Raw genomic sequence first — 26261 nt, 5'->3', positions numbered from 1 at the left:
TCAATAATGTTTTTTTTAATTTTAAAAAAATATTTGAATTTTTTTTTTTTTAAGTTCAAGACATATTTGAAATTTTAATGCTTTAAAGGTATTTTTAAAATAAATAATGAATTAACATTTTTAGAAATTTCGTAAAAGATGAAAAATTATATAATTTAGAAATTTTTTTATTAATTTTTTTTTTTTTTTGAAAAACCTAACTTTTACTAACGAAGATCGAGTAGAATCAGAGATGACTTGTCAACTGGAACAGGATATCCTCGCCTTTTTTCAGAAAGGTTAATCGGCTAAATTAGGGTTATCAAGAAACGGATTCATCAAGATTCTCTCCAAACAAGGATGAAGCTCAAGCAGTTAGAGTCCTTCCTCGGTGAAATTCAACAGTTCTCCAATCCAAAGGTTTGATTTCGTCTGCGGTTTTCGTTCATTTCTTCATCTCCTTCCCGGTTTCGGCAATTTTTGAATCAACAAACTCTGGAAAATTCGTTCCTGTTGCAGGTGGAGCTCGAGCAGTACCCAACTGGACCGCACATTGCTTCTCGCATGTTGTACACCGTATTTCTCTTCCCTCTTCTGCGTTCATCTTCTCCTCTTTGCTTAAGCTCGAATTCTTTGATTCTTAAAGGAACTGTTGTTTAGAACATCCATTGTGCTGAGTGATTCAATCGAAAACCAAATCGTTTAGAACAAAGGATCATATGTTTCTGTCGAATAGTATCTTTAACGATTCATTATAACACAGTGAAGTTAAAATTTATATCCATTTGCAGGTTCAGATGTAGTGATGAAACTATAAGTTTCTACGTTTTTTGCTTGTTCGTTTTATGCAATCATAATTTATAACGAGGGTCATTCATTTGAAACTTTACCAGGCAGAGAATTCTTTTGGAGACGTTAGTGGCAAGATAGTAGCTGATTTGGGTTGTGGTTGTGGTACATTAGGGGCTGCAGCTGCGCTGCTGGGTGCAGAGTTAGTGCCATCTTTCCCCTGTTCCTCTGTTCTATTTCCTCTTGGCTTATTAGTCTTTTAGTGTTTCAGTTGAAAATTATCGATCTAGTTTTTATTATAAAGGAAGCGGATAAAATGTTTTTGTTCAGAATATGTTTGATTCAAACATATGCAATGCTTCCAGTCTTACAATTCTTGGACAGACATGTTACAGGAATTGACATTGATCCTGAATCTCTTGAAATAGCATCTTCAAATGCAGAGTATCTTGAGGTCCTATATTTTCACTTTATGTATGAATGCCAGGGTATAGTCTTCATTGCTCTTGTTATTTTAGTTGATCCGTTGAAAATTGCAGTTGGAAATGGACTTGGTTCAGTGTGATGTAAAGAACTTGGTATTGAGAGGTAACGAACTGGAATACTGTGCTTGCGAACTTTCTATCTTTCCACTCTCATCGGGATCGTGCATGCTTGTAAACTATAACGTGTAGTACAATTTGTTCTAGTTTTTTAAAAAGTATGTCTTGATGAAAAATGTATTTTCTGTCTCTGTTATGATTCAACGAAGTGATGTTTTTCACTGAATTCATTGGAGAATAACTGCATGTGTGCGTGAAAGTTTTTCTGGCTTAGTTTGATAGAATTGAGCGGTAGCGTTATAATGGCTATTGGTGTCTTGTGTATTCTTCTTCGAGCTTCTTGTTTGTAACTACATTTAACACATCCGGTATACGGTCAGGTCAGGTTTTTGATACCATTGTAATGAATCCACCATTTGGAACACGGCGAAAGGGTGCAGATATGGAATTCCTTTCTGCAGCTTTGAAGGTAATTACAGTTCTGGTATCCGACTAAGATGCTCGAGTACATATGTACAACATTTTCTCATTGACTCTTATTCTTTGAAATTTCTTTTCAGCTTGCATCCAAAGCAGTTTATTCTTTGCACAAGACCTCAACAAGAGATGTAAGTTTAACTGTTCAAACTCAATGCCATTTAGAACTCTACACACTGCCACTTGGTTGGGGTTGGTGTTATCTTGTTCGTTCGGTTCATTACATGGTTACTAATGTGACATCCCATGTTTGTTGAGGAAGAGAACGAAATATTCTTTATAAGAGTGTGGAAACCTTTCCCTAGCAAACGCGTTTTACAAACCTTGAGGGGAAGCTCAGAAGGGATAGACCAAAGAGAATAATATCTGCTTGCGGTGGGCTTGGGTTGTTATAACTAATATAGTGGGATGAATATAATGGAGCAACTATTAACTGCTTCTTTAACCTTGAAAAGGGTATTCGTGCAGCTCACTTTATATAATATTTCCGTCTTTTCAATTCGAGGATTCCTCTTACGATATTGTAGGAATTGGATAGGAAGTGTAAACTTCATCTGTAGCTTAGTTTTGATACTGTCTTTTCCCTTAACCAATCACCCTCTGCATCTAGATTGCTAGTGTTAACCTTCTTTTAGCAACGTCTTTAGACATGTAACAACCCAAGTCCACCCCTAAGAGATATTGTCTTCTTTGGGCTTTCCCTTTCGGGCTTCCCCTCAAGGTTTTTAAAACGCGTCTATTGGAGAAAGGTTTCCACACCCTTATAAAAAATGCTTCATTCCCCTCTCCAACTGATGTGAAATCTCACAATCCACCCCTTTGGGATCCAGTGTCTCGTTCCTCTCCAATCGACGTGGGATCTTACAAGGCAGTTAGCTATTCAATCTAGAAAGGCATGATTTATTTGAATGTTCTTCCAAACAATAAATCGAAGTGCTAACCTCTGAAGTCTTTTCTTCTTCTTCTTTTTGTTTTTTTAATAATAACTTTTAATTTCATTGCAACAGCATATAAAACGTGCAGCTTTGCGGGATTACGGTGCCCAAAGTGCTGAGGTTTTATGCGAGGTCGGTAACTACTTGTTGGGGTTCCAATGATATTTATGCTTCCTTCTTGCAGTAGGCTATTCATGTTATTATATGATTCAATTATAAGTCAAATCAACCTCTAGTTCTAATCTAGCCATTTGTTTCTTTCTTTCTCTTAGCTTCGATACGACGTGCCCCAACTTTACAAATTTCACAAGAGAAAAGAGGTCAACATTGCCGTGGACCTTTGGCGATTCGTGCCAAGAAGCCCCCAAGAAAACGGTGTTTAGGACAGACCTACCGTTCATGCCATTTCTCGGACGTGAGTAATGTGATCACATCAAATTTCCATTTTCGTGATAGGCAAGATGAGAAGCATCAAACAGCTCCCACCATCTTTCTGTAGAATGTTCATATATTTCTTTGATGTTTGCTAAAAGTTTGTTCTTTGTTTCGTAAGTATCCCAATTTCTTCGAGAGAGTCGTAATTTTGTTATGTCTTAAACGTTTAAAAACTACTATTAAAATACAAATCTGTTAGAATTTTGGACGAAAATTAGGATTTTATTAACTTTTTAAAAAAATAAGAGGAAAAAACAAAGAAGAAAGTAACATTTGAAACATGTAAAAAGCACAATTATAAAAAAAGAACAAACTACATATGAACACATTTATTGAAAATTGCTAAAAAGACTTGAAGTCTACTTTGTTGGGTGGTAGAAGCAAGTTCATTGGATTCATTCAAACTTTATGTCAATAAATTAAGGGTTCAATCACGATTGAAACCTAATAAATTAATTATTTCATAATTGAATTATGTGATGTCGTTCTCTCTCCTTGTTCCTGTTGCATTTTTCCGGACCGTACCCACTTTTATAATTTGGTTATCGAGTCATATGAACACCTATATTTGTATTACACTCGATATGATCTTATTTAGTAGAGTAGTTTTGGTATCATAGTTACATAAAAATCCATAACACATATAATACAATGCATACTCACTCGAAAATTGAACAAGCTCGAGGTTAGTTTCTTCTTAGTGATTGATCTTCGGAATTCTTTCGAAACAAACTATTATTAATAATTAAATAAAAAATTTATTAATGAATTAATTTAATCAATTAAACATACTTTTCATGGGCGCAAAAGTAAGATTAGCCACGTGCTAATGTGACAAGGAAGAACTATTTTCAAAATCACTTTCAAACATTAATTATCGTTTTCGATTATTATTAATCAAAGCGCATATAGGAAACAAGAAGAACTTCTTTAGGGGAATCCCATATCTAAACAAAGGTGCATTGAATATTTAGTTGGTTTGAGAGTCCAAATATCATGATACACACACAAGCTTACAAGGAGAAATGAATTCTATTTTCGTGAGAAAACGACAAATTCATCGTAATTATGACTTTAAGTCAGTTGAGCCACCATTAATAGGTTGACGATAAACGACGAACTTTGGCCTAATAATATCAGGATTTCGTTTGCTATGACGCTGGCTTCATAAATTTGGTCTCTCCAGTTAATGTGATGTTAGGGTAAATAAGTCATACGTAACTGAACCAAAAGCACATATGAATTCCGATTAAATGACATGAGAAGGGAGGGTTTCTTCCATAAATCTTTACATACATACATATAATATATACATACATATAAATATATATACATACATATATATACCTATATACCTCTCTCTCTATATATATATACATACATATAGATATATATATATATATATATATATATATATATATAACTTTTTTTTTTCTTTTTATTATTTTCATTATTTTTGTTTTATTATTTTAATTGATTCTCTCTTCTTCAATATATTTAGAAATTTGGGTCGGTTTATGAGTTGACATTTTTTTTATGGGTCAACTTAACAAACTCAAAAACTAGAGTTACAGCTCATCCCTATTCTACTTTAAGATATTATAAAAATTTAAAAATATTTGACGTTTGTAACCGTTGGTACTGATGCATTATGACTTGTGAATGTTTGATATTTGAATTTTATGATATTTTAGTTATTAATGCAATACAGACAAATAGATTTTTTAAAAATAATTTAAAATAAAAAAATAACCCGACACCCCAATCCTGAGTTGGGTTGCTTGGATCACCAACAATTGCGATCTAACTCGTGTACACCTCTAGTGAGTGAAAGATCGACTTATTGACCTTTAAGATAATAATGTTATTTTTATCTATTGACCTATGCTCGAGTTAGCTATCGACAAATATCCATGTTGGTTTGGTAAAAAAAATGGAGAGTTTATTATCTCCCAATATTATCTATTTAATACGTAAAAAAGCCTGTGGTTGGAGTAACCTACACCCATACTTTAAATTTGAAAAGAATCTTTTTATTTTATGGAATTAGAGCTAACCTTTATGGATTCAAAACTGTTTGGAAAATCACTTTATTTTATTAAATTATTTTATCTTTAACAAATCTTCACGATATCATCGATGTATGGTGTCGGTTACGATCAATTCGATTTTATGTAAAATTTCAAAAGTTCGATTCGAACATAACCGAGCACAACTTGATAATATATATATATAATTTGGTATTCTTAATTGATAATATATATTTGAACTATTCGAAATACTATATTCATATTTAAATATATTAAAAAAGATTCGAAACATTAAAAGAAAATGGTTGTCGTTTAATTCAGGAGAATGAAGCCTTGCAGAGACCACTCTGAGCCGGACAAAAAATGAGAGAGAGTTAGGAGATTTTTTTTCGTTAACTAAACAACTTCGAAAAACAAAGATTATATTCTCGTCCTAGGTTGCCTCAGTTTATGAATACAATGTTGAACTTTTATTAAAAATTTATTTAGTTACGGAAGATTATTAAATTTATTTAGTTTCCTTAAATTATATTACACATAAATTCTCGGTAAAAATTCAGTACCAAAATAAATAAATAAATATATGAAATAGGATGCGGGACAAGAACGGAAAAGGCTTCTTTGTCCCCATCTCGCTCGGTGGACATCTCTATATAAATTTTAGGTCTAAATAAAAAATTTCTTCGAAATAGAATGCAAGATGAGAACGGAAAAAGCTTCTCAATCTCCACCTCATCCTATGAACATCTGTGTACGAGTCCTTTAAATTTTAGGTAAGAATAAAATTTCAATAATTTAGATGACGTTTTCACATTGTTTGGTTCAATTATTAAAAGATGATTAATTAAATTATCCATATTTTAGATGATAATTAATATTTAGCCACGAAATTAATATTATATTTTAAATATATTTTATTTCATGGTTGGGAACTCCAATAAATCCTAAAAATTAAAACGTAAATTCCCATATATAAAGTCAAAGTAAGAGTTGGACACGCAAACGCGCGCGTGAAATTTGAATAATTTTCGTATTTTTTTAATTTTTAAATTTTGAATAACTGTGGTCTTCTTCGCCAATCATAATGTTTACATAATATATAATTAAAAAAAGTCATATGAATCACGATTTAATCTTATAATATTTTTATTTGAATTATTATTTTAATATAATCTTTCTTCACAATTAATCTATTAAGACTTTTCAATAATAAGAAACAAGAAGCCATTAAAGAAATAGAAACGAATATGATTGGAAATATAAAATAATATTTATTTTATAATTCCTTTTTTACATCTCAAATATTATATATATATATATATATTTAAAAAAAGGTGTGAAAAGAGATTTTTTTAATTGAAGTTTTATAATTTACAATTATTCTATTTTCAAATAATAATATATTAGCCAATTAATAATGTATATGATTATATCTCACACGACATGTAGACAATTTCATTATTGGACATAAGTGTCTGAAAGTTGTCATTGTATAATTCACGGTAAATATATATAAATTTAAAATAATTTTATTTGATATTATAATGATGAAAAATGGATAATTATATTATGGTAGATTAAATATTAAAATTTTTAACCTCTAAAATAAAATTAAAAAATATATATATTGGAATTATACAAATGAAAAATAAAGAAAAACATTTATGATTGGTAATATTATATAATAAATAAAAAAGAGCATAAAATCTAAGTATAAATAACATAGAAATCGTAGAGACAATCTGATCCAGCGATGCAATAATTGTTGGGACTGTGAAAAAGGGCTTAAAAAGAGGGCTTTGGAGATCTCTGGTTTCTCAGATTGCCGCCCGGCGAACAACTCTTCCATTTTCTCTCTCTACCTTCTTGTTTCTCTCTCTAATGGGGAGTGGCTATTTTGGGGAGATGAATATGGGGAATAATAATATTGATAAGAGGAGAAGTGGGTCGGCGGCGGTGGTGAGGAGAGGGAGGAAGGGAGGCGGCGGAGAGAAGCCGAAGCAGCCGCAGAGAGGGTTGGGAGTTGCTCAGTTGGAGAAGATCAGATTGCATGGCGAAATGGGTTGTGCAGCTTACGGCCACCCGTATCCATATCTCTCCGCCGTAAATATCTCCCTCTCTCTCTCTCTCTCTAAGAAGAGAAATTAAAAATAATATTTAGTCTTATGATTTAGGGTTTCTTTTGCGTTCATGTAGAGTGATGACATGAGAATTGAAACGGCGTCGTCTTCATCTCCTTCCTATGGCTTCCACCAAAACTTTATGGTATCTCTCTCTCTCTCTAAACTCCTTCTCTCTCTAGAATTTAATAGAAATAAAAATATTTTATTATGGATGAATATATTGACAAATCTCTGTATGAATTCAAATGAAACGTTTTAATACTAAGTTATACTCGTATTAATAAATCTCGAGAAAATATTTAATTTATGATCTCAAAGATTAAAAAAAAAATAAAAGATTTCCTTTAAATAAATCACATTAATCCTAAAAAATAAATAATTTGATAATTATTTAATAAATTTATTTATTTATTTTTAATTATAATTTTATTTGTTTATTTTTACTTTAAATGGATTCCCAGGGAATGGGAGAACATGAAAGAGGAAGCTTAAGATGTGGTGATTCTCAGCCAACAACTTCTCTAAGGTAACGTAAGATTTATTTATCCATCATAATTACATTATTCTTATTTTTATTATTATTATTTGTAAAATTTAGATATTTAATTTACTATTAATTGCTAATTTTTGTAATTATTTATTAATTTGTGATAAATTAGATGGGACCCAAGTCATACATTCTTGGAGACCCACCATTTCGGGCAACCAAACATGACCGGACACCTTTTCAATACTCATGTACAGGTCAGTTAATATATTTTTCTCTTTAAATTAACTTTAATTTTAATGTAATTTCCCACAAATTTATATGAAAAAAAATCTAATTTTCATAATTATGTTAATAGATGAATAAATAACATGAAAATGTGACCATTCGAAAAAAATGCAGGATTCAATTCAAGGGAACATAAATGTAAAATACGGGAGTGATTCAATGCGATTAAGCCGCCAGAATTCTGAATCGAGTGAACTAGATTTGGAGCTGAGATTGTCAATTTAATAGAATCGGTTGAATTCTCGAGCAACAGTTCCACGATCCCGACCAACAACTTACTGGGAGTATGAGCCGTAATGGATAATTAAATCGTCGTATAATTAAACCGTAATGGATTCAAACAGGTCTTTAGTTCGATACTGCACTTAAAAAAGGTAAATTTTGATAAAAGTGTAGGGTTTTTGAGAAGTTTGAAACTATTGGGAAAAAAAAGAAATACAAGGGTGTGGTTTGTAAAATGGGAAAATCACAGGGTGTTATTTGTAATTATGATTTTTATATATATAAATATATATAAATATTGCATGCATGCACAAGTCCAATATATTTCTTTATAAATTGTGAAAGTGAAGACAAAGACTTTATTGCTTCCTTTCAGGTCTACACATATAGCAATCAAACAGTTACACTATTTTGATTGATTTATTTATTTTTTATTCTCTTAATTAATAAAAAATACATAAACTTTATCTGATTCATTGGTTTTGAGCATTTTTTGTTTACATACTCTGTTGATCAACAGTTGAAACTTTATTAAAAAAAATAAGAAAAATAATTTAAATTTTTTATTTTTCGCCTCGTCTCCTCCCTTGTTCTTCGTTTTGTTCGGAGCAGATCTCCATGAGACTCAGTCTCTACAGACTCCTAATATTTTTATTTTATAAAAACGCTTTTCACCGATGATATAGAGAGAAATTCTCGAATATCACAGCTATGTAATGAACCAAGGAAATACGGATCTAAAAACCACGTATATCACAGATTATTACTCATAGAACGTTTTTTTAAACGTTCATGAAAATATTATAAACCACGTATATTCCTCGATTAAAAGGAAAATGTCCGTTTTCGGTATACACCCTATAAATATTGTTGTTTTATTTATATGACCTTATCCAAGTTTTATATGTCCAAAAAGCGCTTAGTGATTGGAATAAGAGTGAAAAGAAATGAAGAAGGTGCTTTGAATGGAAATTGAAACATTCATGTGAAAGTGATTGAAAAACCAATGCCACTATTTTTGTATTAGTGGGAAACTGATTTGACATTAAAGCTTTATTTCAAGCTTAAATCTAATATATATATATATATATATATATATATATATATATATATATATATATATATCGACTATCATAATATCTTAGAGATATTCATTTAACCATTTAAATTAAGAATAGGGGAGACTATGTTATAATATCGAACATTATATTATATACTATATTTTATATTATTTTATTGAAATTATATTGAAAAGTGGAAATTACTTATTTAAAATATATAAATAATTGAGAAAATTAGCTTATTTTAGAGATGTTTGTATAAGGAAGAAAGTTGAGCAAAATATGTTAATATATATATGTGTGTGTGGGTATAATTTATATTATATTTTTGCTTATAAAATCTTACTGAATTTATTAAAATGTTATATATTTTTTAAAAGTTTGAAAAAATTAATAAATTTTTATGACGTAATAATCTAGGCTCTATCATTTTTAAACAAATTTGATGGGGACTTGTAAGAGTAGTAGGGGTAAATTTGTAATTTAACTTTTTAAAAACGTTTGTATTAACCCAAAAATAATTATAATATTTAATTTCCCTTTAATTAATTACCTAGAATTAGTAAATTTTAAGTTGAGTTTTGCCTTTAAACGAGGAACCATAGAAGCTATTTTAATGATCTCTTAACTGATTTCTTTGAGCCATAAAATGCATTAGAGAGGGAGACAATAGCTGAGAAACACACGAATAAAGAAGGCATTGTGTTATTATAAACACAACGCTGCCATTGAAGAACAAGGTCACTCATAACTTCAATGGCGGCCTTTCTCAAGGCAGCTTCTCTTCTCCTCCTTCTCCTCCTCGTCCTCTTCTTCGACTCTGTCCCCGCCGATTTCAACACCGTTGGCGGGGCCTATGGCTCCAGCCCTAGCTCCCTCTCCCCGGGCCTGAAAGAGATATTGGCTAACTCTTCCACCGGAACCAATGACGCCGGTAAGAAAGATGCGGCCACTCCGACAAAGAACCTACCGGGCATTACATTTAAAGCCGGTCCTCGACCAGTGGATGGGTCGGGAGCGCGCGTTTTCGAGACGAGTAATATAGGGATGTGGAAGTTGGTCTCTAGAAACTCCACGGTCTCGGCTATGCACATGAATTTGTTGCCAAATAATAAGATGATCATGTTTGATGCAGCTGCATTTCACATTTCACAAATCAAGTTGCCCGGTGGCAAATGTTTTCCGTACACGACCGATCAAGGCGCCGCGATGCAAGATTGTTGGGCTCATGGGGTCGAGTACGATATCGAAACGGGCAATGTTAGACCACTCACGGTTAGTAGCATCGTACTCGATCCATAAAACTTAAGCTAATAGGTTAAGATAAATTTAATTACTTCTATGTGTTAACTGTTGATGAATAATGATAGATGGCTACGGATCCATGGTGCTCGTCGGGAGGGCTCGACGTCGAAGGAAGATTGGTGAACACGGGCGGCTGGAGGGATGGAACCAAAACCGTCCGATACATTACTCCATGCAACACTTGTGATTTTAAGGATTATCCGATGGCATTGGCTCGTCCCCGGTGGTATTCGACTCAGATCACCATGTCGGACGGTGGTTTTTTCTTGGTCGGTGGCCGGAGATCTTACAGCGTTGAATTTGTTCCGGCGGAAGGAAAATCCAATCCAAGAGCTATCAAATTACCCTTCCTTGATGAAACAACTGATTTGGATGAAAATAATCTTTACCCGTTTGTTTATCTTTCAACTGATGGCAATGTCTTCATCTTCGCCAATAGCCGTTCAATCTTGTTTGATCCTAAGACTCATACCGTCCTTCATGAGTATCCGGTTTTGGAAGGCGGTTCCCGAAACTACCCCGCATCGGGAATGTCGGCGCTCCTCCCTCTCAAGCTTCCACTCGTGAATCCAGGGTCAATTCCGGCCGAGGTATGTTAAACTATTACTAAACTCAAAAAGTTAAAACAGATAGAGTTAGCGGTGAGAATTGTCGGAGAATTTTCATCCTATTGAACTAAATGGGAATTGCCCTAATCGAACAATTTTTGGGAATCTTCGTCCTATTGAGCTAAATATTGAGCTAAATGGGGTTGGAGATCCCACTCGTCCACGATCCCACCCATCTTCTAGTATGGGAATTGCCCTAATCGAACCATTTTTTAAATGGGGCTAGAGATCCCACCCGTCCTCTGGCATGGGAATTGCCCTAATTGAACAATTTTTGGGGACGGTGAATGTTCCGGTTCCCACCCCGCTTCATGGAGATCTCTATTTCACGCCACTAAAATTACAAACTTGGATGGTTTTGCTTAGGTGATTATATGCGGCGGAGCTAAACCGGAATCATACCGGTTGGCGGAGAAGGGGAACTTCATGCCAGCATTGCTAGATTGCGCTCGTCTAGAGATCACAAATCCCAAAGACGTTTGGAGGAAGGAACAAATGCCATCTCCTAGAGTAATGGGCGACTTATTAATTCTCCCAACCGGCGATCTTTTGCTTCTCAACGGCGCTACCACTGGTACAGCGGCGTGGAATTTCGCCGAAAGCCCTAATTACTCGCCCATTCTCTATTCCCCAGACAAACCACAAGGTCAACGATTCAAACAACTAGTCCCCACCAGAATCCCCAGAATGTACCACTCCTCCTCAGCCGTTCTCCCCGACGGCCAAATCCTCGTCGCCGGCAGCAACACCAACGCCGGTTACCTATTCCAAGCTGTCAAGTACCCGACGGAATTGAGGGTCGAGAAATTCGCTCCGCCGTACCTTGATCCGATGTACGTCGCATACCGCCCGGCCATCCTGGAGGAGGAATTGGTGCTCCCCTGGGAATATGGAAAAGATTACGTTGTGAAATTCAATTTGTTAGTTGAGGGCCAATTTGATCAGAAAAATGACATTAGAGTCACGATGTATCCGCCGCCGTTCACGACGCACGGATATTCCATGGGTCAGAGGCTTGTTGTGTTGGCGAATAAGCAAGTGGCGGAGACCGGCGCCGGAACTTATAGCGCGACTGTGGTGGCGCCGCCATCTGGAATCATTGCGCCGCCTGGATTTTATATGCTGTTTGTGGTTTATCGTGGAATTCCGAGTGTGGGAACTTGGATTCAGATTAAGTGATTTAGGAGCTAAATTAAATTCCTTCTGTGTCTATTTTTTCCCACCGATTTTATTTTAAATAATTTAAATTATTTTACTATGGCTGTTTTTATACTATTTCTCGAGTGGGAGGTTGCAATTTTTTTCCAAAATATATATGTAATCCTTGTAAGGAATTTTAATTGCACTTTGGTCCTCCAATTAGTTATAATTTAATTTTAGCAAAAAATACATTAATGCCTTCCTCAGTTATTTTAATAATAATATTTTTCACAATAAAGTAAAGCCCTCTTTGATAGTAAGAATGCTGATTTTAGAACCAACCGGATAGGGCCCGCCTCTTTGGTTGTGCTGGTTTTTAAAAATGAGTGATTACCATTCTTTGACCTTTACTGCCCAATCGGACAGCGCCCGTCTCTTTGGTCTTAAGAACGCTCTTTGGTCTCAAGAACGCTGGTTTTAGAGTGATTGCCCTTCTCTGCCCCTTACTGTCCAACTGGATAGCACCCGCCTCTTTGGTCTTAAAAATGCTAGTTTTAAAAATGAGTGATTGCCCTTCTCCGATCCTTACTGCCCAACCGGATAGCGGACAGCTAATGCGTTTCACTTATTGAACAGGGTTTTATGGTCGGTCTGCGACCCCTGGATACTGAAGGCTTCATTGGGATGATCTTGTAGTTCCTACGGGGGGAGACGATGGGGTCGATCTATGGATTTTCCTTCCTTTTGCTGCATTTCGCTCAAAGGGTTGAAGGGAGATAGTGCATCAAGTTGTTCGCAAGGGCCAACTTGATCCTCTTCCTCAAAGATCCCAGATGAGGGAACCCTAAGAGAGCCACCGACTCCAACTACCGTCCATGTACGATCCATACTATATATCTGATTAAGATCTAAAGGTCCACACAGATCCATTTTATTAGGTTAGAGTGCCACGTGATGGGCCAATTTGATTGGGCCATCCGATTGGGCCCATGAATCTTAGCTATACCCAATCAATTTCTAGAAAAATTCGTTCTAAAATTTTTTGGATATATTATTATCTTTTTGTTTTAAAATCTTAGTATATTATTTATAGAAAAATGAGTTAAAATCATAAAATAAGAAAAATCGAATTATTTCAAAGCCAATATTATATATATATTAAAACAAATATTTTATTTATTTAACGAATAAAAATTTACTTTAATGTAAAGAGACTGAGACATGCGAAGAAGCCGGGAATTGCATAGTTATAATAGCGCCAAAACACAGAGCAGCCAAAATAGAATATATTAAAAAAAAAACAAAATATAATATATTAAAAAAGCCAACACGATAAAAATATTAAATATAATATTGAATACAGAATCAAATAGTGGACAGGTCAATAAATCCACGTAGGATGAAATTCCGAAAGTACCCCTAGACCTTTTCAAGTTTATCCAATGGAGTCCAAGGTAGAATTGGAAGAAGACTACCCCTGGCCTTTGGCTGCTGGTCCTCGTCTTCGTTTTTGTGGCTTTCGTTTCTTCATCTTTCTCTCTCTCTCTCTATACACAATTATTTATTCGTATTTTTATATATCTATAAATATATATTTATTAATTTATCATATATATATATATATATATATATATATCTCTATTTTTTGAATTTTGTTTGCGGATTTGATTCTAAACCTTCGAAACCCTCGTTGTGTTCATGCTCTGACCGATCTCTGGAAATCCGATCCACTTGATCTTCGTTATGGAGCGTGTAATCGGCGGCAAGTACAAGCTTGGCCGCAAGATCGGTAGCGGATCGTTCGGGGAAATCTATCTCGGTGAGTTGTATGGAGCCGATTTGTTCGAATTTTTAGCTTAGTGTTTTTGTATGAAGTTTTTTGTTTACTACTGAGATTTATTGTGATTTCTTCTCTGTGTTTTTGTTTGTTGTGTTGATTCAGCTACTCATATTGAGACGTTCGAAATCGTCGCTGTGAAAATAGTAAGTTCTGAACGATTGATTAGTTTCTCTGTGGTTTGTGTTGTGGTTGCCGAAGTTCGCCTCGTTCTTTTGTTCGATTGTTTCTGAATTTTGTGGATACTTTCTCGGATGCATCTTAGTTGATGTTTCCGTGCGTGGAAATTTGGTCGGGGAAATGGAGACGAGAGCTTCGGCTTTTTTCGCGGTGTTTACTGATGTGTTTGGTTTTTTTTGTCAGGAAAACAATAAAACGAAGCATCCGCAACTGCTTTATGAGGCTAAATTGTATAATATTCTTCAAGGAGGAAGTACGTAGGCTATTTTGATATAATTTTCATGTTGTGTGTAGTTCAATGCTTGTGTTGAAGCGGTGGATGATTATCATTGGTTGAAGTTGCTGTTAGCTGATTGTTGTTTTCGTCTTAACTCAGGTGGTATTCCTGCTACTAAATGGTCTGGTATAGACGGGGAGGAGAATGCGCTTGTCCTTGATTTGTTGGGACCAAGTCTCGAAGATCTCTTTGTATATTGTGGGAGGAAGTTCTCGCTGAAGACAGTCTTGATGTTGGCTGATCAAATGGTATGCATCACTTCCTCCTGCTGTTTCTCATCTTGGATGTTCGTGTTTATATGCAAGTGTTAAATGCTATGAGGTCTCTTCTCTTCCATGACTAGTAGCTTCTTGTTTCATTCATTTTCTTTTTTCTGTCAAAGATCACAAGAATAGAGTACGTACATTCCAAAGGATTTCTGCATAGAGACATTAAGCCGGATAACTTCCTTATGGGCCTTGGACGCAAAGCAAATCAGGTGATAGTTCTGTTTCTAAGTTGACTGTTCTTATTATTGATAAATCACTTCAAGTTGTTCTTGCTAACTTCTCTTTCTTGGTTGTGTATGGATTCTTATCTTTCCTTGATTCTGTTATTAGGTTTACATAATAGATTTTGGATTAGCAAAAAGATATCGAGATGCAACTACCAACCGGCATATCCCCTACAGGTATCCCTTCAATTACTTTTGAAACTTCTTTTAAGTTTCTTACTCATGCTCAAATAGTCATTTCTGATATACAAATTGGTATATAACCTTCCTTTGTTTATAAAAATAGGGAAAATAAAAACTTAACAGGGACAGCTCGTTATGCTAGTTGCAATACTCATCTTGGTATCGGTAAGTCAGACACATGAGTTTACTACTTGGCATTGAATTGTGACTCTCATCTCATCTACCTTCACTGCTGTCTTCTTCTAGAGCAAAGTCGGCGGGATGATTTGGAGTCTCTTGGATATGTGCTTCTCTACTTTTTGAGAGGAAGGTAAACCATTGTCCTCACTGTTTTTATTACTATTAATTAGTTATGCACAATAGAGTCTCCTTCATTCTGAAGAAAGTTGTGGTGTTCGTAAGGGATATTAGTTTAACTCCGTTCATCCCAATTCAAGCATGCTTTATTAGTATATCATAATTCATGCATTGATAGGGATAGGGATGGTATTCCTGTCAGTTTATTGTTATTATTATTATTTTTTAATTTTCTATTAATAACTAAAATTTTCATTATAGCCTTCCATGGCAAGGATTGAAAGCTGCCACGAAGAAGCAAAAATATGATAAAATATGTGAGAAGAAGTTATCTACTCCTATTGAGGTATGTTTAACCAGATCTCTAGGTTCATGGCTATGTGTATACATTCGTGAGCTTATGTATCTATTTTTATTATCATTCTCAAAGGTCCTATGCAAGTCTCATCCAGTGGAGTTTGCTTCATACTTCCATTACTGCCACTCTCTGACATTTGATCAGCGACCTGATTATGGGTTCTTAAAGCGATTGTTCCGTGACTTATTTGCTCGTGAAGGTAGTGATGTTTGTATAAAACTTGTTCTACAGCATTCCTATTTGAATGAGACCTATGTACTTTCAGGATGCCTAAGTATTTGTTTTTGTGCAGAATACGAATTTGATTATGTTTTTAACTGGACAATCATAAAGTACCAGCAGTCACAGAAGAACAGAACTCAGCCACGAGTCTCTGTAAGTATCTTTCCCTGGTTAGCATTTGTGTCTTTATGTAATGATTTTATCGGCAGAAATTGGAGTGAACGGACTTGTGATTCTAAGTATGGTATATTGCCTCTTACTTCAGCCAGTTCTTGCTGGTACACATAATCATCATGCAACCCCTATGGAAGGGGAAAATCGTCAAGGTTAGGTTTCTGTTTGATGTGTATTCAGTGTTAAATTTACCATTGCATTGTTTAAAGTAAGTGACTTCCTTAATATTTTATTATTCAGGTGGGTTTAATACTCATTCAGCAGAGGTTACAGATCGTGTTAGACCTGACAATGTTTCAAGCCCTGCAGTGCGACTGCATTTTAAACAACCAACTCCAAAGAATTTGAGTTCGGATAATGCTCTTGACATGAATGTAAATGGTCTTCTTTATGGCATACCTTACTATATATTTTGCATTTTCCCTTGTTTGTTATTTAGTGTTATAATGTCTTACTGGTTGTCTATATTAATAATGTAGGTTCTAAATGATTCTCACATGGCCACTTCATCATTTACACCTGCTGGTAGCTCAAGAGGAAATTCTGCTAAACCTTTGCAGTCGACTGAATCTCCAAACCATGTACATGGAAATGGTCACAGGATTGGCCCCTCAAGTAGCTGGATTTCATCATTACAGAGAATTTCATCTGCGAAGTAATCAAAACGGTAAGCCCTCAGTACATTTTCTTGGTGCTGTCTGGATTATACCTTCTGTTGCTTGAACTTGTTTGAATTTTCTCTAACCATTTACACATCATGATTTAGTAACAGATGTGGCCAGGACTATTCTAAACTGCATCTATGAAGCTGAAAATTGTGATGATTTGATGTTATCTCTTTTGCAATGTAATTGAAGAGATTCTGGTGATTTATTGGCAGAAGCTGCAACATGCTTGCTCGTTTAATGACTGTGTTAGTCCCTCAACTATTGCAGCTCATGTTATTCTTTTTTTTCTTTTTTTTTTTCCTGGAAAGGTGGCTAAAATGCTTTGGTGGTTACAGAATACCAACTTTCGGAAGCATGCCTTCTGCTGTGTAAATAGAAGTGAATCACAGCAAATCTTGTACCTATGGTTCTATGTAACATTACTGGTGTGAAAGAATTTCGTGCTCTTAACCATTTTTGTTACTACACTTTTAAGATTCCTTTTGTAAGGCAATATGGATGATAGTACTTGTTCATATTGCCCAATAATACCTCTCTTATTATTGTGAGTGCAATGTTAAACGCTTTCGCATACTTCAAACTAGAGCATGAAACTAAATTGATCTTATCCATGATGCATGATACTATGGCTTTTGTGATGGAACTTAATTGAGTACTGCTGATTAGGATCTAAGTATTAGTTCTTACAATTAGTTACTAGGTTCTGGACATGCACAGATATTTTCTGCCAAAATAAAAATTTACTGAACTGACATGTACAGAGTATTTCAGGGCTTCTGCTTCTTTGCAGGGTTGAAGATGTTAGTTGGACGTTTGAAGGAGTTATCTGAACAGATGCTAAAATGGACTTTTGCCTTGGTTTATTTACGTTCCTTCCCTGTTTGTTTTCCATTTTCGAACTCTATTTTTCATGTCTTTTATTTGCATTAAAGACCTAAACCTTTTGCTTAATTTGCCCCCCACTTTTTTGGGTCATAGTTTTTCATCTATATTTAACTTTTGATGCTAAGATAAACTCAATGCTTTGTCCATTTCACTATTCTTAGGGTTATGACTAATTTTTGTTTGCTTTAACCATTTTATAAAAGGTCTAACATGCATACATTTAGCACATTCTCTGGAGCTGGTATTTCACTGAGTACACTCTTCCTGTTGCTAAATCTATTTTCATCTTCCAAGAATTACATCTGAATTATGTCCCACAGAGGCTTCTTAACATGCACTTGTGCTTGATTTGAATAGATGTTTGATAATATTTAGAAATATTTTGAATAACTTCCTCTATTATCAGTTTATAGGTATGATTTGGAGGAAATTTTCCCTTCAGATTTGCAATATGAAGATTAAGGGAGAGCTATTGAATAACAGGTTTGGACAAATTGTTCGTGAAATATTAGCTTAACAGCCCTGGAGATCTGCTGCGCGGTAATTATCTGAACCGTCTATTTCGGCATCTCTATGACTGATGAGAAAGTGATCATCTATGCTATCGAAATTTACATGTTTGCGTAGTTTTTTTTTATTATTATTATCTCATGGATTTGGCTTGTGGCTCTCCAATCTAAAAGTTACTACTTAGGACTCGTCCTTTTTAGGCATTATAAAGATAAAAGAATCTCTCGGACGTTGCTAGCATCTGATAATGAGGTTAGAATCCAACTGTGCTGTCTGTTTTATTTAATTATATTATTGTTCATAGTTGAGGGTGTTGGGTTATTAAATCCTATAATTACTTGGAGAGTTATTAGTTAGATTTTCGGATATTTTGAGTGCTATGAAGATTTTCTGGACCATCTTACCTCCGCCCTCCAGAAGTGAGGGCTATAAGTGAATAGGTCAGCTATTGCTGTAACTATGCTTCCATCAAGAACTGCAAATACAGTTCCATTAGTACTATCTATCATGTTTCTTGGTTCAGGTAAAATTTCTTATGAATTGGAGAATTTTGATATTAGGCCAAATTCGAAGGCCGCTCTTATGAGATTCTTCTATTGTTTGGGAATGAAGGTTATTCAATGGTCTTTTCCTATACTGCCCTGAAGGAGATTGGATATATATATTTGCTCAAGGGGCAAAATGGTCTTTTTACATGATGGGGGATGCGGAAGTTGGGAAAATATAATCCTCAAAATATGGAAATATTATAGAAAGAAAGGGATAAAGAAGACAGAAAAGCAGCAATGGAATTGAACATTGTATTTGTTGGTGCCAAATGTGATGTACAAATGGTTTCGTGGAAAATGGTAAAATATGGAAATCCACCAAGACGAAGACTCATTCCAACTCCTTCAGGAAATCAACGTTGTCTACAAAAACCTGCCGAACAAAGGAAGGAGGTAAATTTCAGTTGATTTCAATTAATAGCAGCTATCAATATTTTATTTTTGATAAGCGTATTTTTTTTTCAAAAAATTAAATAAAATAAAATTCAAGAAATTAAAATAAGGAAAAACAAACAAATAATTTAATAATAAAACCTCTATTGACCCCCTCTTAACATTTTTCAACCTCTTTTGTTTTTTCCCATTTTTTTCTTTATAATTTTTTTAATTTAAAGTTTTAGAATTTCCGACTCCTTATGACAAAATATTGAAAATATGAAAATCAATTAAATATAAAATTGTAATTTCCTTCATAGTTTAGATGCTAGTTAAAAGTTATGAGATACTGAACTTGTAATTTCCTTCATAGATTTTTTCACTAAAATTCCCAAAGTTTTCACCCGACAGCTTCTCTATCTAATTTTATCCCTGTTTTTCTTCAAGATTTCTTCGAGGTACTATTTAAGATATTTAATCTATGAAATTTCATTTGAAATAAAATTTCTAATTACCTCCAAAATTTTTATCATGCAGGACATTTTTTTTTAAATTAAATAATTTCTTCAATTTGCCAAATATTATCAATATATTTCCATGTCCATTACATATTTTCTAACATTTACTCTTTTTATTTTTTAAATTTCTATTTCTACTCGACTCCTTTTCTCTTTAACTTTTGTCCCTAATACTTGAATCAGCTCCTTAAAATCTTCACCCTTTTGAAAATAACTTTTAATTTTATTCCAACAAATCTTAAAATATTAGAATTTTTTTAAACTAACAGTTATTAGGACACAAACTAATTTTTTTTAGACTAATAGATATATAAGTTTTGGAAAATGTCACAGGTTAAGAATTTTTAAACACTTTCTAAAAAAAAAGTAAACAAACATGAAAATTAACCGAGTAGTTCTAGTTTGTCCAAAGGAAGTGGGTATAAGTGGAGTAGGTCGGGATAGAGGTGTGTATCCAAGTGTTGATTAACCAGTTCCTATCTTTACTTGGAAGGATAAGTGGGTGAGAATAATCAACCATATATTATGCAATACTTCTCCAAGAATCTTCGACCTTTCTAATAAAAATGATTTGAACGTGATCAGAGCTCAGGATTCTTTTCCTAAGTCATGTGTAAGATATTCTTAGAGGTCATTTGAAGGGGGGAAGAGGTGGCTGAAATTTGTAATCTTATGAAGTTACTGCAAGAATTGAGACTAAGGTTTGAATCCTAGTGCGTGCAGCTTATGTTTAAAGCAGAAGGATATATCAATTATTTTCATTTTCGTTGTTATTACAGCAGACATTTATTGGTCAGCTTTGATTCAAGACTTTGATTTATAATGGTCCAGTATAGTATATTTTTCTAAAGTTTAACCTCAAATGGGATGGTAGGATTCGAACCTTTGACCTCCTAATTAAAAACTATAAGTTTTAACCGGTTAAGTCATGTTTTGCTCAGATTACCATTGAGTTCTGATCTTAGAGCAGAGAATAAGTTAGTTACCAATGAGCGTCTAATCTTGGAGCAGAGGACAAGTTATTTTCTCTTACTTAAATCCATGGTGTGTTCTTCCTGGATGAGTTTGCTAGAGTTTTTTACTTCGTAATCCAGTTTGAGTTCGGTTTTGGTTGGAGGTCCGTTTGTTATTTGGTATATATCTAAACCGTTAGAGTTATCTTATAGCTGATCATCTATCAATGAATTTAGTTGTTTCTTCTTAATTCTACTCTTAGTTGGTTTACTCGCTCAAATCAGATGAAAAAGAAAAGGAAAACTTTGCGAAAAAGATAAGCCAGTCAAAGCATGTAATGTGAATAATCTCTATAAGCTTACCGACTTCCAACCATCGGGATCCAAGCAAGCGGTAATCTTGGTGTTAATCCCAGGCAACGGTCCAGGTTCACGGGTGACCTTTCCCCCACTAAGTTTCACTGCTTCTGCAGTCTTGTACACATCATCTGTACCGATAGCAATCTTTTCACAGAGAAAGAAAGACATCAGTCCTGGTTTGTTCCAAGCTTATAAGATCATAAACATCTCATTTAAGAACAATTTTAAAATATGATTACTATTCAACTAGCTTAAAGATCAGAAATATCTCATTATTGATTTCATGAAATCAGTGAATATAATTACTATTCAAGTAGCTTATAAGATCAGAGATATCTCGTTTATTGATTTCATGAAATCACACTGTCAGCAAGTAACTAAGAATTTAAGAAAAACTATAAAATTTTAATTACTATTCAAGTATGAGTTAAAGATCAGGAGTATCTCATTTATTGATTTCATGAAATCACAATGACAGTGAGTAATTAAGAATTTAAGAACAATTTTAAAATTTTAATTACTATTCAAATATGAGCTTATAAGATCAGAAATATCTCATTTATTGATTTCATGAAATCACAATGATAGTGAGTAATTAAGAATTTAAGAACATTTTTAAAATTTTAGTTACTATTCAAGGAGGAGCTTATAAGATCAGAAATATCTCATTTATTGATTTCATGAAATCACAATGGCAGTAAGTAATTAAAAATTTAAGAAAAAATTTAAAATATAATTACTATTCAAGTTTCCGAACCAGAATGAATTTTCCCAGTAAATTCAACAAGAAAAACGATTTGGTGGAAACTGAAAATATAGTACCTGAGCATAAGCATTTCCTTTTTCATAATCAGTGACACCATAGTTGTATGTCAACTCCAGAACAGCATTTTTATCTTCGGGACCATAACCCATCATTGCTATAGTGTACTATAAGACCAGCCATAACATCACACCATTAAGTTAACGGACGCACATGAAACAAACCAAATATGACATAGAATGGAACATGTGAATCAGTCCACGGCTGTAGTAGAAACAGACAATCTTAAAATAAGAAAAGATGAACAAAAATAAAAGTACCAAAATGAACAAGAACAAATAATAACTAGTCATTCTCCAGACAAATTACCAGATATATAAGGAAAGAAAAAGGATTAAGTAAAATTCCGTCCAATAAATTCAGAACCGTACTTGCTCTCAGCCATATCAGCTGAGAACTTCTCAAATATTATTTGTATGTTCTGAAAACCACGATAAAACCAACCATATTGAGATAGTCAAAGGTATGTAGGTAAATATTATAGAAAAGTTAAAGTCGTGTTAGAAAAATGGCCAATTCTGTGCAATAAACTCCTTGAAAACTCTACAGATCCATCCACAGATTCAACTCCTTCTATATATATGTGCATTTAAAATACGTCATTTACACTTCTCCACCCGTGTCTGCAAGTTTGAATTCTTCTTCAGAAAGAAAATATTCAACTTAGTGGGAATTACTTAATGTAAATATAATGACACCATCATGCATGAAGAGAACTTCAAGTGTATACTTCTAAACTACGTATCGATTATAAGATTTCTACCTTGTAATCGGGATTATCACGTTTACGTAGAAGCTCCATTCCATAAGCCTATATGGAAAACACGAAGAAAGCCCAACAGTACAGATTATTCACATCATTGATATTCAGAGAAGTTAAAGAAGAGATAAAAAAATGAAGTCAACAAAGACTGTCAACTACACCTGAAAGAATCCCAACTACACAGCCTTACCTTCTTATAGAACTCTATTGAGCGATCAAGATCGCCCACACGAAGCATTACTTGACATAAGGGTTCAGGAGTAGGTCCCCTTTCTATAAGTTCAAATTTATAACCATCCGGATCTTCAACAAAAGCAATAACGGTACGGCCACCTTTCACAGGGCCAGGTTCTCGGGTCACTTTGCCACCCTTAGTTTTTATGAGTTCTACGGTCTTATAAACCTATCAAGGAAGAGAAAGGGAAACGACTTTTTATAAGAAACAATGGAACCTTAATATCCTTTTTGACTAAATAGTGGCGCAGTTGAAACACATATGTGGCCAAAAGAGTAAAAACTGATATGATGGTAACATGTGAGAAAAGAGGAGTGAAGGAAAAGAAAAGGAAAAACTAAGCCATAGGGGACATCCGGAGTGTACATACATGAGAAAACACGAAAAGTGGAGAGTTTTAATTTCTCAATACAAACTTGTGAAAGATCAAAGATAAGGTTCATGCGAACTAACACAGCTTATTATTTGCAAGTGAAGAGTTTAAACATCGGATTAGTTAAATAATTCATAGGTATGACACTTATTATACTATCAGAGAATTCATTTTCCATTAAATCTGGAAAATATCTTTTATGCTAATGACTTTGAAACAACAATTAAATAACAATAAGTTTGTGTTTTTGCTTGTTCATTGAAATTGTTACTAAGCTTCTTATTATAATAGATTGCACATGCGTATGCGATACCAAAAATTTTGGTTTGCAACTAAGGATAACTATGTACATGCAGATTCCAAATAGAGGATCTTACATCTTCAACCGCAATACCAAAATGGCCAAACCCACTGCCAATATCATATTTGTCGACTCCATAATCTGGAACAAAAACCAGAGGACAAATAATTAGACATACTTAGAGAGCATGATTATGTCAGAAATGGCACCATCCCATATATCTTGGAAGGAAAATGCCTATTAAATGATACATTTTCAGAAAATTCCAGAAGAAATCTAAAAATTCTGCAATGACATTAGTAGCCAAATAGAATCAAATAGCTCATATCTTACTGTAAGTGAGTTCGATCACAAAGTGGGAATCCTCTGGACCAAACCCAAGGAAGGCATTTGTGTATTTCTCCTCTGGAATGTCACGTTTTCGAAGGAGCTTCATTCCAAGGCACTCTGTATAGAATCTGCGGAACCAACAATTAAATTTCTCTGTCTTTGAACCTTCTCGATTATAACCCTCTTATTTATTAGGAATTCCTGATTTTATCTTAGTCTCGCAAGAAATTTAAAAAAATATATCTATTATGTCCCAAACAAACATACTTTATGGTTTTGTCTAAATCTCCAACACGATATACAACATGTAGCAATCTTCTCTTGTCCTCTTTCACCCAGTCTAGGAGATTTTCGGAGGAATCACCAGTGCTTGCTTGGGCTGCATTTCCAGCTACAGTCATCCCGACGTTGCTGCCTTCTCCCCTTAACATCTCAGAAGCTTTCAGACCTACATATTGCGATTGTGGAATAGCTGCAAAATAATTTATGATCATGCAGTTGCCTAATATCAGTTATCAATAATAAATTATTTTTTTCATTCGCTAATGCGTAGAATCTGTAGTTGGAGTTGAGGACTAAACTTCCACCAGACGTTTATGGCAAAAGCACCATGAAGAAAGAAGGCATAATAATCAACAAAGAATATAACAATGGAAGAACAATTGCTGGAGTATAAGGAGCAGACACAAAGCCCCTCTCAAGATCCTTTGGGGAGGGAGGGGAGAGGAAAATTTGCTAAAATAAGCCATGATCATTATTCTCATTGCAAAGCACTGGCTGTAACAGATGATAACAACCATAAACAGATAAATGCCGGATAAGTAAAGCGATAATTGTATCCAAATATCAAGGCCACTCGAAAAATATTAATAACAAGGAACAGATTATTCCCTTCGACTTTCACAGGCAATTTAATCGTCACACCGGCTCACTTACAACACGATTCGGTAATTCCACAGATGAAAAGAAAATGTAAATAAAATTACAAGGAAATTCATGTCATTAACATTATTCTTATGGACGAGCTCTACTTGACAGATTAAGAATATTCATGAACGAATAAACATAGATTGATGGAGAGAAATCCATCTCAAAACTTCAAGGCATTTGAAACAACAGAAATAAAATTCAAGAATAAGTGCGTTCACATTGAACATTCTACACACGATTTCTCAAAGCAAATCTGTAAATCCACAGATGAAACCACAAATATGAAATTAAAATCGTCACAATCACGAACCGTCATTGAAATTCAATTCACAACAACAATCAATTACTTCTTAAGCCAGCGAGCTACAGAAAACATACTCAGCCAAGAAAAAGTACAGAAGAAACAACCTACTATTACAACTGATACGGCATCGACCAGAGCAAAACAAAAGTACTCTCCAAGCAAGCATATCCACCAAAAAATAGCAAAAAGATCTCGGAGACGTCATCGAGGTGGATAATTGACAAAACATTGTGCTAATCGACGAACTAAGGATAAAAAACGAACGCGGACGAAAATCGTAAATAGTGTGAGAAAGATAAACAGATAAATTCATACCACTGCCAAGGTGCAACAAAGCGATCCTGCGAGTAGTGTTGAATGAGGCTATAGACAGACCAGAGCGAGAAAATCCGGTGAACCTAGACGCCGATAAGGAAGGGCGAACGGAGAAGGACGCCATTGGAGTTATCCTCACCATTCTTCACACACGCTCTCTCTCCCTCTCTCTCTCTCTCAGTTGTTGTGCCCGCGTTATTCTATCTGCGCGGCTGTAACCCAGCGAGCCAATAACCGATGTCATGCGATGTGAACGAGAATCGTAATCAATTAAATTATATAATCTATTTAAAGGAAAAAAAAAAATTATGAATTCTCATCTCAAAATTCTTAAAAAGATCTAAAATTTTAATTTTGTTTTAAAAAAATAATAAGAAACTATTTCATCTATTAAATAAATATTTTAATTTTATTTTAAATCAAATTTTAAACTTTTTATTATTAAATTTTTAATTATAAAAGTTTAGATACAAAATAGATACAAAAATTATAACGAAAGAAGTAAGGGTGTAATTTAAATAAAACATAAATGTGTGTCGATTACTCAAAAAATAATTATAAAAATATAGCACTGACAAACTCTTCTTCTTTTCTTTTTTTTTTTTTTTTTTTTTTTTTTTTTTTTTTT

The 26261-nt window shown here is 34.1% G+C and overlaps 5 protein-coding genes and 1 long non-coding RNA gene across 9 annotated transcripts; 5 read left to right on the top strand and 1 right to left on the bottom strand.

The window, feature by feature from the left end:
- The first annotated feature begins 232 nt into the window (after nt 1-232).
- Nucleotides 233-3371, top strand: LOC111493863 (methyltransferase-like protein 5). The gene is made up of 9 exons (XM_023143763.1): nt 233-399; nt 499-555; nt 873-970; nt 1153-1222; nt 1308-1356; nt 1691-1779; nt 1871-1918; nt 2795-2854; nt 2995-3371. The coding sequence occupies exons 1-9, from the start codon at nt 340-342 to the stop codon at nt 3103-3105; spliced, it is 642 nt and encodes a 213-aa protein (XP_022999531.1). The 5' UTR covers nt 233-339; the 3' UTR covers nt 3106-3371.
- Nucleotides 3372-6960: 3589 nt separating this feature from the next.
- Nucleotides 6961-8614, top strand: LOC111493868 (protein SPEAR3-like). Of its 2 annotated transcripts, none has more exons than XM_023143770.1 (5): nt 6961-7290; nt 7384-7453; nt 7803-7836; nt 7970-8054; nt 8200-8614. In XM_023143770.1, the coding sequence occupies exons 1-5, from the start codon at nt 7069-7071 to the stop codon at nt 8308-8310; spliced, it is 522 nt and encodes a 173-aa protein (XP_022999538.1). In that variant the 5' UTR covers nt 6961-7068; the 3' UTR covers nt 8311-8614. The 2 variants fall into 2 exon arrangements, with proteins under 2 accessions (XP_022999538.1, XP_022999537.1); XM_023143769.1 differs by having other exon boundaries at nt 6964-7290; nt 7384-7452; nt 7772-7836.
- Nucleotides 8615-10109: 1495 nt separating this feature from the next.
- Nucleotides 10110-12460, top strand: LOC111493480 (aldehyde oxidase GLOX1-like). Its single transcript, XM_023143186.1, has 3 exons — nt 10110-10643; nt 10739-11263; nt 11648-12460. Exons 1-3 carry the CDS (start codon nt 10125-10127, stop codon nt 12458-12460), a joined length of 1857 nt encoding a protein of 618 aa, XP_022998954.1. The 5' UTR covers nt 10110-10124.
- Nucleotides 12461-14059: 1599 nt separating this feature from the next.
- Nucleotides 14060-18614, top strand: LOC111493836 (casein kinase 1-like protein 3). Of its 3 annotated transcripts, XR_002720068.1 has the most exons (16): nt 14060-14240; nt 14364-14404; nt 14622-14691; nt 14815-14963; nt 15098-15193; nt 15315-15385; nt 15495-15556; nt 15638-15701; nt 15950-16034; nt 16119-16245; nt 16339-16421; nt 16534-16594; nt 16683-16816; nt 16922-17109; nt 17209-17355; nt 17446-18614. XR_002720068.1 is itself a non-coding variant. In XM_023143723.1 (15 exons), the coding sequence occupies exons 1-14, from the start codon at nt 14165-14167 to the stop codon at nt 17099-17101; spliced, it is 1299 nt and encodes a 432-aa protein (XP_022999491.1). In that variant the 5' UTR covers nt 14060-14164; the 3' UTR covers nt 17102-17109; nt 17209-18614. The 3 variants fall into 3 exon arrangements, 2 of the variants coding, with proteins under 2 accessions (XP_022999491.1, XP_022999490.1); XM_023143723.1 differs by having other exon boundaries at nt 17209-18614; XM_023143722.1 differs by having other exon boundaries at nt 17215-18263.
- Nucleotides 18615-19294: 680 nt separating this feature from the next.
- Nucleotides 19295-25895, bottom strand: LOC111493845 (probable lactoylglutathione lyase, chloroplastic). Its single transcript, XM_023143738.1, has 9 exons — nt 25634-25895; nt 24352-24556; nt 24088-24212; nt 23831-23895; nt 23036-23248; nt 22846-22893; nt 22082-22189; nt 21263-21403; nt 19295-19426 (listed from the first exon to the last, which is right to left on the bottom strand). Exons 1-9 carry the CDS (start codon nt 25773-25775, stop codon nt 19385-19387), a joined length of 1089 nt encoding a protein of 362 aa, XP_022999506.1. The 5' UTR covers nt 25776-25895; the 3' UTR covers nt 19295-19384.
- LOC111493881 lies at nt 20370-20742 on the top strand. Its single transcript, XR_002720076.1, has 2 exons — nt 20370-20444; nt 20598-20742. It is a non-coding gene; the product is annotated as an uncharacterized LOC111493881 (long non-coding RNA).
- Nucleotides 25896-26261: the final 366 nt, after the last annotated feature.

Source organism: Cucurbita maxima, unplaced genomic scaffold (genome assembly GCF_002738345.1).
Source record: "Cucurbita maxima cultivar Rimu unplaced genomic scaffold, Cmax_1.0 Cma_Scf00019, whole genome shotgun sequence".
In the NCBI taxonomy this organism is placed as follows: Eukaryota; Viridiplantae; Streptophyta; class Magnoliopsida; order Cucurbitales; family Cucurbitaceae; genus Cucurbita; species Cucurbita maxima.
The sequence above is the reverse complement of the archived record's forward strand: the minus strand, read 5'-3'. Positions and strand labels throughout refer to the sequence as shown.

What these genes read in the sequence shown, in the direction of transcription:
- LOC111493863 (XM_023143763.1), top strand. Translation starts at nt 340, where the DNA reads ATGAAGCTCAAGCAGTTAGAGTCCTTCCTCGGTGAAATTCAACAGTTC. An exon ending in ACAAGACCTCAACAAGAGAT is followed by an intron (nt 1,919 to 2,794) that starts GTAAGTTTAACT and finishes TCATTGCAACAG; the next exon opens with CATATAAAACGTGCAGCTTT. An exon ending in GTGCTGAGGTTTTATGCGAG is followed by an intron (nt 2,855 to 2,994) that starts GTCGGTAACTAC and finishes TCTTTCTCTTAG; the next exon opens with CTTCGATACGACGTGCCCCA.
- LOC111493868 (XM_023143769.1), top strand. Translation starts at nt 7,069, where the DNA reads ATGGGGAGTGGCTATTTTGGGGAGATGAATATGGGGAATAATAATATT. An exon ending in CAGCCAACAACTTCTCTAAG is followed by an intron (nt 7,837 to 7,969) that starts GTAACGTAAGAT and finishes GTGATAAATTAG; the next exon opens with ATGGGACCCAAGTCATACAT. An exon ending in TTTTCAATACTCATGTACAG is followed by an intron (nt 8,055 to 8,199) that starts GTCAGTTAATAT and finishes AAAAAAATGCAG; the next exon opens with GATTCAATTCAAGGGAACAT.
- LOC111493480 (XM_023143186.1), top strand. Translation starts at nt 10,125, where the DNA reads ATGGCGGCCTTTCTCAAGGCAGCTTCTCTTCTCCTCCTTCTCCTCCTC. An exon ending in GCAATGTTAGACCACTCACG is followed by an intron (nt 10,644 to 10,738) that starts GTTAGTAGCATC and finishes GAATAATGATAG; the next exon opens with ATGGCTACGGATCCATGGTG. An exon ending in CAGGGTCAATTCCGGCCGAG is followed by an intron (nt 11,264 to 11,647) that starts GTATGTTAAACT and finishes GGTTTTGCTTAG; the next exon opens with GTGATTATATGCGGCGGAGC.
- LOC111493836 (XM_023143723.1), top strand. Translation starts at nt 14,165, where the DNA reads ATGGAGCGTGTAATCGGCGGCAAGTACAAGCTTGGCCGCAAGATCGGT. An exon ending in AACCGGCATATCCCCTACAG is followed by an intron (nt 15,386 to 15,494) that starts GTATCCCTTCAA and finishes TTATAAAAATAG; the next exon opens with GGAAAATAAAAACTTAACAG. An exon ending in GGAAGGGGAAAATCGTCAAG is followed by an intron (nt 16,595 to 16,682) that starts GTTAGGTTTCTG and finishes TTTATTATTCAG; the next exon opens with GTGGGTTTAATACTCATTCA.
- LOC111493845 (XM_023143738.1), bottom strand. Translation starts at nt 25,775, where the DNA reads ATGGTGAGGATAACTCCAATGGCGTCCTTCTCCGTTCGCCCTTCCTTA. An exon ending in GATTTAGACAAAACCATAAA is followed by an intron (nt 24,213 to 24,351) that starts GTATGTTTGTTT and finishes TTGGTTCCGCAG; the next exon opens with ATTCTATACAGAGTGCCTTG. An exon ending in ATCCCGATGGTTGGAAGTCG is followed by an intron (nt 19,427 to 21,262) that starts GTAAGCTTATAG and finishes TTTGTTCGGCAG; the next exon opens with GTTTTTGTAGACAACGTTGA.